Source organism: Metopolophium dirhodum, chromosome 1, assembly GCF_019925205.1.
Source record: "Metopolophium dirhodum isolate CAU chromosome 1, ASM1992520v1, whole genome shotgun sequence".
Lineage (NCBI taxonomy): Eukaryota > Metazoa > Arthropoda > Insecta > Hemiptera > Aphididae > Metopolophium > Metopolophium dirhodum.
In genome coordinates, this window is record NC_083560.1 from 145768490 (window position 1) to 145780108 (window position 11619).

The 11619-nt window shown below is 26.1% G+C and overlaps 2 protein-coding genes across 2 annotated transcripts; one reads left to right on the plus strand and one right to left on the minus strand.

The window, feature by feature from the left end:
* The first annotated feature begins 1584 nt into the window (after positions 1-1584).
* Positions 1585-4696, plus strand: LOC132934691 (uncharacterized). The gene is made up of 7 exons (XM_061001014.1): positions 1585-1941; positions 2030-2455; positions 2696-2812; positions 2978-3201; positions 3703-3862; positions 3954-4050; positions 4134-4696. The coding sequence occupies exons 1-7, from the start codon at positions 1740-1742 to the stop codon at positions 4186-4188; spliced, it is 1281 nt and encodes a 426-aa protein (XP_060856997.1). The 5' UTR covers positions 1585-1739; the 3' UTR covers positions 4189-4696.
* A 1047-nt stretch (positions 4697-5743) lies between these two features.
* Positions 5744-6466, minus strand: LOC132937455 (uncharacterized). Its single transcript, XM_061004281.1, has 2 exons — positions 6074-6466; positions 5744-5963 (listed from the first exon to the last, which is right to left on the minus strand). The coding sequence occupies exons 1-2, from the start codon at positions 6413-6415 to the stop codon at positions 5895-5897; spliced, it is 411 nt and encodes a 136-aa protein (XP_060860264.1). The 5' UTR covers positions 6416-6466; the 3' UTR covers positions 5744-5894.
* Positions 6467-11619: the final 5153 nt, after the last annotated feature.

Sequence of the window (11619 nt, forward strand, 5' to 3'; positions counted from 1 at the left end):
AGTTTAAACTTTAAAATTGATCTTAAGATATCAACTGACGGATTGCCTTTATCAGAAAGTAGTACTAGTCAATTATGGCCTATACTGGGTTGCATTATTCAAACAAAATATGTATTTGTAATTGGAATTTATCATGGCTTTAGTAAACCAAATGATGCTAATCCATTTTTACAAAACTTTGTTGATGATATGATAGATTTAACTTATAATGGTTTTTACTTTAATGATATTTATTACAAAGTAAATGTACATTGTATTATTTGTGATGCACCTGCAAAATCATTTATCACCAAAACAAAGGGACATACTGGGTATAATAGTTGTTCTAAATGTTGTCAAGAAGGAGAGTTTTTGGATCGTATATGTTTCCCTGAAGTTCAAAATATTATTTTAAAAACTGATGATGGTTTCTTAAGACAAGAATATGATGATTACCATCAAGGTATACCTATTCTTTTAAACATTCCCAATTTTAAACCAGTCTCACAAATACCATTTGACTACATGCACTTAGTTTGTATTGGTGTATTTAAAAAAATTATGAACATGTGGTTAAAAGGAAAACCAGAATCCAAAATAGTACGTTTACAACACTGTAAAATTGTTACCTTAAATAACAATTTATTAAATTTGAGAAGTCATATCACAAATGATTTTGCTCGGCGTCCTCAAGATATTGTTAACTTGGGAAAATGGAAAGCTACTGAACTTCGGCAAATGTTGTTATATACCTCTCCTGTTGTTTTACTTGGGGTTGTTCATCCTCAAGTATATGAACATGTTTTAACGTTACATGTTTCAATGCGAATTTTGTGTTCTCAAAAACTATTGGATTTACATTCTGCTTATGCAAAATTATTACTTGAACATTTTGTTGAAACATTTATAACCTTATATGGAAGGCGTTATGTTTCCCATAATGTCCATGGGCTAATACATTTGGTAGAAGATGCAAAACTGCTGGGACCTTTAGATAATTTCAGCGCATTTGAATTTGAAAATTATTTAAGGCTACTCAAAAGGCAATTAAGAAAATCTGCTAATCCACTACAACAGCTCCATCGAAGATACAGTGAAGAATCGTCAAATATCTCATATGTGCCTGTAAAAAGTAATAGTTTTTATAAAAAACATGCTAACGGTATTGTTTTAAATACTACTGACACTGGTGAACAATTCAAAAAAGCAAAAATAAATAATTCTATAATAACAATTACTAATCCAGATAATTATTGCATGATTAAAGAAAGTAATATAGTTGTAACTATTTGTAATTTTGTTTATGACAAAATAATGAAATGTATGGTTATTGTTGGTAAACGGTTCATAGATTATTGTGATATTTACCAAATCCCATGTAAATCATCAATAATTGATTGCTATTTGGTAAAAAACTTATCTTCAAATATAGAGATTTGGCCAGTAAAAAACATTAAATATAAATGTCTAACATTACCATGGAGTCATGATGGTTGTGAAAACATGTTAGCTGTATTTCCAATATTACATAGTGACTGTACTGCTCCGCAATGAAAATATAACTATTTTTAATTTATTATTCTTACTACCTTTATGTATATTTTGTACATATTATTATTATAATTATAAATGTGTATTTTATTTTTGACTATGTGATATCTCGTAAATACTAATATATAAATATCCTATTTTATAGTTAGTTCTTATAAATACTATTAATGTGTTGATTAGGTCCATTAAAAGTTTTTGTTCGACAAAATATGTGGAATATTGTGGAATTTGATGACAGTACAGTACAAATAGTACCAGATTGCTGGGTATCTTCTGACCAAAAAACGTGTTACTGGCCTCCAAATGGACTATTTAAATCAAATACAAACTACCTCAAAGATGTAAAAAAATGTGTTTCACCTTCTATTAATTGGTCCATTTACAATGTACTCTTAGTTCTCGGAAAATATGGTAAATAGTTTTGTTTTAAGAGGACATATTTATTAGTATTAAAATACAATGTATTATTAATAAGAATATTAAAAATTATGACTTGTAGATAATTTTGAAAAAGCTTTAAAAAAATTAAAAAAGGCTGAAGATCATACAGATTTAACAACTGATGTAGAAAAGGAAAAAAAAAATCGTAAAAACAGGAAAAAGAAAAAATATTCATCAAGTTCAAGTGAGGAACTAAATCCAACAAAAATCAATATCAAACCTCTGCCTGAACCACCTACAGTATCAAATGTGAATTTAAATAAACCATCCACATCTAAGTTTCATAATTCTATCCATCAGACTACAACTCCATCTTTAGCACATAATAAACAAATAGAATGGTCGACATTGTTTTATTCATCTGAAGAATCAATGTCAAGCGATGGATCTTTAAGTTCAGATGAACTAGATAAAAATGAAAATCAAGAAAATTCAAAAAATCTTTTGAATAATGCCAACGATGAACATAAGTCTGACAGTGATGGTAAGAATAGTATAAACTATAATTTAACTGTAAACATAATATGTAATTTGGCGTATATTCTACTATCTATATAGTATATGTTAGTAACAAATAATTATAAATATAAAAATATTAATAAATTATTATGATCCATAGGAAATATTTTTCTTATTTGCAAAATCATAACATAAATGTATAAATAGTATGAATATACCAAATTAAAAATAATAATCAGCTATATCTATTATTGTAATTATATAGCAGTAAATTATACTCCTACAATCAAAGCAAAGAGGGCACTTGAATATTCAACATGTGATACAACAAAAATAAAGAATATGAAGCGAAAAAAAAAAGCAAGCAGTTTAAGTGATACTGGTAAGTACTGAAAAATTGGTTTATGCTTAATTTACCAAAGTTTATATAAATAAGAGATTCAATAACTTGTTGAATTTATAATATTTGATTAATATTCATAATTTTATTTAAGTAATTTATTTAACACGATTTAAAAACCTTTTTTATTTGTTAATGGTGTTCTAGAATTCAAAAGTTTGGTTTTAAGGCAGCTTGCTGTCATAAAAGTAAACATTAAAAAACTTGATGACCGTATAAAAAATCTAAAACATTCAAATACTACTATTTTATCCAACTCTACTCAGGAAACTAATCTAAATGATTTGATGAAAGAATTTCCAATTAATACAGAAGAATCATTAAAGAAGATAGAATTATCATTAACTGATAAAACCTATAAACTAAACTTGGTATGTATTATAAACAAATTTATGTTATGTTGAGAAATTGGTAAATAATTTATGATTAAATAAATCAATATCTAAACTTTTACTCTCAATTGATGAAAAATACTTCTGAAGATGTGATCAGTGCCCTTTTTGTTTTCTTTCTGACCCACATACAACAGCAAACAAATTGTGCTGCACAAAATTGGTGTTGTTAACATAGATATTATAGTGAATTGACCAATTATTAAATTTTTAAGTTGAAATTATATCAAAGAAATCATATAGGGTTTTATTGATAATTACTAATTACTAAATATATATACTGAGTTATTATTATGTTATATAATACAATTTTACAATGATCAAGACTTGTTTTAAAACTAAGGTATTAATAATAGCTTATTAGATACAATAGAATTTTCAATTGATATAATAGGTAGTTGACATCCTCTTGATGGTTGTTATTGTTATATTTTTTAAACTATGGATAATTATTACTTAATAATTTTATTTTAATTTTAGACTGCAGCTCTAAGTAAATTGGGTGGTTCGAAAACCGACGAAGCTACTAAGTTTATCCTTCGAAAACTTTTTAGTGACAAACTCGCTATGACTTATAGTTGGTGTGGTGGCAAAGGCAAAAGAGTCATGTCTAGTTTGAATATATCAAGAGTTATAATTGGTAATAATAATTTAAACAATTAAATTATATATATATGATATCATAAACTTGAAAACATAGCACAAATATTTTCTATTTACTTTGATTTAAGATTCAGTATTTAAAATCATTAAAACAGCGACGGAAGCGGAAATAATTTTAAGCATCAAAAACTGGATGAGACATGCCAAGAAAAGAAATGAAAATTGGTAATAATTATAAATCCATACTTTATATAATATTTTATTCTATTAAATGATGTAAAATAATGAAAGTATTCCATTAAAATTAGTGAGAAAAGATATGCAGATTCCATTGAACAAATGTCATTGCCCATAAATGAATGATCACTTTATCACAAGTCAATGTGTAATATTATTATTATTTTATTTTATTTTTTTTTGTTTATGCTAAGTCAGCTCACTATTAAATAGTCACATAAGTCAATGTGCAATATTATTATTTTATTTATTTGTTTTTCTTATAATATGAAGTTAAGTAATGAATATACTAATAATCAGTTAAATATTACATAGTCACATAAGTCAATGTGCAATATTATATTATTTTGTTAATTTGTTTTTGTTATAATTTGAATTTAGCTAATATCAAGTAATGAGTAAACTATGTTTTTATGATATAGAAGTATTAGTGTTATTATTTATTTTTAGTTGTTTTGTTACATTATATGAATATATAATATTATATGTATGTTGTATGTACTTATATAATATATATAATAAGGTACCTGCATGATGTTAATAATATTTTAAAGTTAGAATATTTTTACTACATTGTTATATATTGCTTATTAAATAAAGAATTTATTTAAAAAATACACACACTTTTCCAATTTGTATTCTAATAATATAATTTCTGTAATATATAATTTAATAATTATATATATTTTTTATAAATTGCAATGAATTATGAATGTCTTATGGATATCCATTACACGTGGTAAATGTTGGTGAAATATATCTAATGGATATTATAATTCAATTATTTTTGATATCTAATGGATATCCTAGTGGATATCCATAAACTAAGAAAAAAGTGGCCAATTGGATATCTACTGGATGTGTTATAGATATACACAAATATCTAATAGATGTTATGGATATCTATAAATCATAACTATTATATATCCATTAGTTATACCTGTGTTATGTGGGTAGTTACCTACATGGATACGCGATACCTAGTATGATATTATGAAAACCCACATTAAATCATATATACATATTCGATATTACAAACGCCTAAACATATTTTATAGTTAACATAACTATATATATATATAAACATTCATATATATATATATATATATAGGTACACATCAATAAGTCATCTACATAATATAGGCATACACATTAAGGTGGTCCTTATTTTAAACTTTCAAACTTTTTATTGAGCACCCCCATATTTTGTTCATTACTATAAGAAAATAATTTAGGTTAAATTTGGTGATGATACCTCACTCCCTTCACGTGCCGCAAAAGGGTTGAAAAATGACTAACGAGGGTAGTTTTCCTGTTTTTTGAATTTAAACCAAAAACTATAAAATCCACAAAAAAACACATAGAACCTTAATTGTAGAACATTAAATTACCTAAAAAAAATATCTTCATAAAATTTCTTGTCAATCCTTTATTTTTCGAGAATTTGTTAAATAACCAAATTTTATATATATTTCGAAAATTTGATTTTTTTATGGTTATTCTAATATATTTGACGTATGGTTCAATTTACGACGAAGTCTTTTATATAAAAAATGTTCAAAATATAATTTTCTGAAATAATGTTATAAGTAAAGTTTGTATTAGACCATTAACTTTGTTTTTACAGTAGGATTCGTGAAATATTTTATTAAACAACTCTTCTACCACTACGAAGAACCAAATACAACATAATTATTTTATTCATAAGAAAAAGATTACTTTATAATAAAGTTTGATAAGTCAAACAAATTATTTTATACTTAAATATTTATTGTATAATAGTTAAATATTATTAAGGTGAGTATTTGGAGATTAAATTAATTATTGAATTATTAGGTATATGGCGTTTTCAACTTTTCTCTGCTATGTCCTGGGTATTTACGACGATAATCTTGCACAGTCTGAAATTATATAAAATATAATTAAAATATTAATCATATATTTAGGCACAATTTGTTATGACTATAGTAATACTTCCTACTAATACTTATTACTTATATAAACTACTAACTTTCAATAAAAATTGTTTTTGGTCTTCATCTTTTGTAATTTTTTCATTAAATTCTTCCATCAGTTTCACTCCACGTTCAGCTGTACCATTTACAACCTTAAGTGACCTAATTATTTGTTGACCTTGGATGTAGTCATTTTGTGTGTTCCATTCAGATGGATCTATTTTTAAGAAGTTAGTAGATAAACCAAATCTCTTAAACATCATCATCGATTTAGCCGAGAGTAATGATGTTGGGAGCTCATTATTTACAAAATTAGAAACTTCTTCTGATTTAAGGTAAAATTTCTTTTGTACTTCTTTTTCTTCTTCTTTGTCTTCTTCCAATATTTTTTGAACCATATTACGTTTTTGTTTTACATTAATTCTGTCATCAAATAAACTGCGCACTCTTCATTAAGATACCATAAATGGTTTAAAAATTTATTTAAAGCTATTTCTGCAATAATTTTATCGTCCTTTTTATAAGAATTAAGTTTTTTTATAAATATTATATCATTAAGTGGTGCTTGCACTGCATCTGGAGCAGTGAACCACGATTCCGCATAGCATTTTACAATAAAACAGCAAATGGTTTGTAAGGCTTTTTTTTCTCCTACACTTAATTTAAATTGCTTCTGAAATAATATAATTTTTAGGCAATATATTCCTTTTGCCATCCATCTGGCCAAATGATAGGGTCCTGGCTGCCGAAATTTGATACCACCTGGAGGAACGTCTCCTAAAAATATGACTATTAATTCAAGGAATTCTTTATAATCATCCCGAGGAAAATCGTCTCTAAGTTTTTCATGAGCAAATATTAATATTTGTTGCCTTACGTCATTGAGAACATTACTGGTCTTAACATCCATCGACCAAATTGAAAACTGTGTTAAATCAATTGTTTTCCATTGATTTTTAAATCTTTTAAATAATGGGATATCAGGGCCTGAAGATGGAGCAAACTTAGATCCAACGAATACACTTTGGAGAATAATTTCAAAAACATGATGTCTACAAGCCAAGTATAAAATATTACGTCCAAGTTTATGTTCTAAAAGAACACAAGCACCATTTAAACGTCCAGTATTAGATGCCGTTGTATCAAATACAAATGCTTGTAACCAATCTTCAAGAGTATCGTACACAGCAGATGAAACTTCATAACCGGTTCCAGCAGAAAGTTCGGGAACACCAAGAAGTTGTTCAGTATTTGGAGCTGTTGCAATAATAGGAAGTCTATCGACTTTTGTTTTACCAGTTATATCGAGAAGAATTTTTGAATCCCAGTGTATAGTTATAAATTTTAAATTTAAATCAAAAAAATTTTGTTTTATTCTAAAAGCATTTAACTCTCGAAAACGTTGACGAGATAGCCGAATTGAAGTTCGATTTATGACAAAATCTAATGGATTTAGAGAAGTTGCTTCCACGCAGGCTGTTAATAAATGAACAGCATCTCTATCGCTGATCTTACATTTATCAAGTACAGCAGAAAGTTGAGGTGTCAATATTTCTAATCGTGCCCTTTTCATTTGCATTGTACACGGGATTGGAGAACTAGAACTTTCGGTCTCTGTAACAGAATCAATAGATTCTACTTCTTCCGAACTAAATGTAGAATTCAATTCAACTGAAATCAAAAATAAAACAATAAGTATATTCTTAATTATATTAAATAAATTATTAAATAAATATAATTTAACATACCTTCTTCAGATTTTGACGAACACGGCTTTTCTTGTACTTCGATGTTTTTTTTTTACACGATTATGTTTTCGTTTTTCAATTCCGGCTAATTTTACATCCGTACCAATCATACACCCAGGGCGGCCTTTTTGTCGTTGAAAGTTTAAAAATTCTTTATCTTCATTTATTTTTATCATATCCATAGCAAATGCATGCGCAATATCAAATAAATCATTTAAATTTTCTTCGAAACTATGCTCTCTCTGCCTACATAACTCACTATTCCGATTTTTACTTTTTTCGAGGTTTCGTAATTCTTCATAGAGTTTTTTCAATTGTTTTAAGCAATGACATCGATCTCGAGTTGGTATTCGGGCTTTTTTCCAAAAAATTAAACATTCATCAATAACCAATGAAATACTATCTTGTAGCGTTAATTTTACCATCCGCATATTAAAAAATAAAACACTTAAAACGTCTTTTTTAGATGGTAATTTACTACCAGGTATTTGGTTTTTCATAACACCAACAATAAATATTTTTTGACGAGGCATGATACTAAAGATACGAACAGAAAGACGAATGAACACTGAACAGTGAATGTGACATGATGGTTTCAATTATACGACAATCAACCACAATAAATAATCTAATCTAATACTCAACAACGATAATGTGTATAACCGAAAGAACATATTATGTGCTGTCTTATCTCAAACTTAAAAATAGTTTTAAGAAATTATTATATAATAAATATTTAGGTATAATAAAATTTGTTTGATTCATCAAACTTTATTATAAAGTAATCTTTTTCTTATCAATAAAATAATATTTTACTTATGACTTTATTTTTAGAAAATTATATTTTAAACATTTTTTATACAAAAGACTTCGTCGTAAATTGAACCATACGCCAAATATATTAGAATAACCATAAAAAAATCAAATTTTCGAAATATATATAAAATTTGGTTATTTAACAAATTCTCGAAAAATAAAGGATTGACAAGAAATTTTATAAAGATATTTTTTATAGGTAATTTAATGTTCTACAATTAAGGTTCTATGTGTTTTTTTGTGGATCTTATAGTTTTTGGTTTAAATTCAAAAAACAGGAAAACTACCCTCGTTAGTCATTTTTCAACCCTTTTGCGGCACGTGAAGGGAGTGAGTTATCATCACCAAATTTAACCCAAATTATTTTCTTATAGCAATGAACAAAATTTGGGGGTGCTTGAAAAGAAGTCTTTAATTTTTTTTTTCATCACTTATATATAAGGACCACCCTAATACACATATATTACTTACATAGTATGCACACACTTGTATACCTATATCCTTACATATTTGATATTCTTATATATTTAAACAGTATTCATACATACATACATACATACATAGACTCGATTATTTCAAATAATAATTCACATAAAATATTTTCGGTATATAATTTATTCAATACCTGGATTCTTTAACATATATTAATTATTATATATTTACATTAGATAGGTACATGAAATATATCACAACGTCGCCGTGGATACTGATGTAACGATATCCAATATACAACAATTAAATGCAATATAGTACCTGATCATATATTATAATTTACTCATTTTTTCGTTAAATACGTAGGTAGAATTTATGCAGAAACCTAAAAATATACTCAACAATGTGAATACACATTAAAATGTACTGATTTTGATAAAAAAAAAAAAAAAAAAAACATTGCTGTCTGTGTGTAAATACAGAAATCTTGCTAAAATAAGTAAAAATATCAAAATTTCAATAAAGCATATTATGGAAACATCACAATATTTTAGTAAAAAATGGGCAAAAATATCATTATTTCATTAAATAATATGTAATATTATAAAAAATATCATACCCATGTCTAGTTTATTACCATCAAAGGCATATATACAGTTTAGTTATTAAATGTATCTAAATGCATGACCATCACTATAACGAGTCATTATTACAAGTCTCAACATCCGAAACATATCGTTGCACTATAATATAATAGTTAATACATACATACATGCACACACATACACACGTACATACATTTGCATACATATTTACTTAAACAGCATTCGTGCATACATATAGACGCGATTGATTATTTCAAATAATAATTTATATAAAATACTTTCGATATATACCTATTTTATTTAATACCTGAATTCTTAAACATATATTAATTATTATATATTTACAGTAGATACATGAAATATATCACAACGTCGCTGTGCATACTAATACTACAATTAAATGTAATATAATACCTGCAAAATCATATTTAAATTCCATGGTATTCGATAATGAGAAAGATAATATTATATTATAGTTATTTTCATCACATATTAGCAAAAACAAAATAAAATGTACCTACGTCAAGCTGTGATAATCTTTCACTTATGATATCATATAGTAAACCATATATATTTCAATTATTTTTAACGCATATCTTACACAGACGGCCCAGCAAAATAATAGGAGTTAATTATTATTTATACAGTTATATCTATACTACATGGATGCTTATCACTGATACTTGTCATGTATTAGGTATTCTATATGCTTACTTTGTAAAATAATCATGGAATCGCTTGTATATTACCTTCACAAGCTTGGAAATATATATATATATATTTTTTTCTAGTGAAAATTGATAAAAATACCTTAATTTCTCCCAAATTATTATATTAGGTATATTAATGTCGATAAAATCTTATACAAATATAATTTCTATGTCAAGGACATGTCTAAAATATCGAAAATCTCAATAATTACATATAACTATAGTCTGCAAATCATTCCATCAATCATATCGCATTAGATATATTTCAAGTTTTATGACTCATTCATTATATTATGTTAAAACATGTAAACATTTCATAAATTCAATAAAAATGTGTTCAATTATCATAATCTCACTGTAAAAATAGGTATATATAACTAATACATTACCTTTAAAAACCGGTATTTTCATAGATACTTTTGCTAAAAGTTATTATTTTTATTTAAACATCATAAAAACTGTATTCATAGAGCCTCACTCGTCAGCTATATAATATAATATACCTATACTCTCATAACAATCTTCACTGATTTTCATCATTATACCTGTCTTGAAATACACAAATCTATAACACGTCGATCAAGACCACTATATTTTTATGATTTTCCATCAATGTAACATAGAAATCATATATTTGTCTCCAATTATCGCTAAATACATGAGAGTATTTATGCTGAAACCATTCCCGTTCACCTATTTACTTCACAAATAATGTAAAACACATGTATGTTACCATCACAAGTTAGGATATATCTTGCCATCTCTGGTAGATATTAAATAATCAGTCATAGTTTGGTTTTATATAGGTATAAAATAATAATATTATATTATATTTTTATATTCGATCGTACGTATACATACTGATCATAAATATAAACATATTTATACTCCAACACATATAGACCGAAAAAAAAAACGAAAAAAAAAAAAAAAAAAAAAAAATAAAGATTACTTCATCTACACTCTGTGAACGAAGAAGTAATGAGTCATAATGGATCATGACCTTTATTTTATTTTTGTTTTTTTTTTTTTTTTTAGTCTATTGATGTGTACCTATATATATATATATATATATATATATATGAATGTTTATATATATATATAGTTATGTTAACTATAAAATATGTTTAGGCGTTTGTAATATCGAATATGTATATTAGGGTGTTCCTTAATTTTCAAATTTAATAACTTTTTTGGCTCACCCCCTAAAAACGTGTGTATGCATATAAAAATGAATTACGAAAAATATTGAGGCAATCAAACTAGGTTAACCCGTGCCGAATTGAACCTG

What these genes read in the sequence shown, in the direction of transcription:
- LOC132937455 (XM_061004281.1), bottom strand. Translation starts at nt 6,415, where the DNA reads ATGGTTCAAAAAATATTGGAAGAAGACAAAGAAGAAGAAAAAGAAGTA. An exon ending in AAAAACAATTTTTATTGAAA is followed by an intron (nt 5,964 to 6,073) that starts GTTAGTAGTTTA and finishes ATATAATTTCAG; the next exon opens with ACTGTGCAAGATTATCGTCG.
- LOC132934691 (XM_061001014.1), top strand. Translation starts at nt 1,740, where the DNA reads ATGTGGAATATTGTGGAATTTGATGACAGTACAGTACAAATAGTACCA. An exon ending in ACATAAGTCTGACAGTGATG is followed by an intron (nt 2,456 to 2,695) that starts GTAAGAATAGTA and finishes GTAATTATATAG; the next exon opens with CAGTAAATTATACTCCTACA. An exon ending in TATATCAAGAGTTATAATTG is followed by an intron (nt 3,863 to 3,953) that starts GTAATAATAATT and finishes CTTTGATTTAAG; the next exon opens with ATTCAGTATTTAAAATCATT.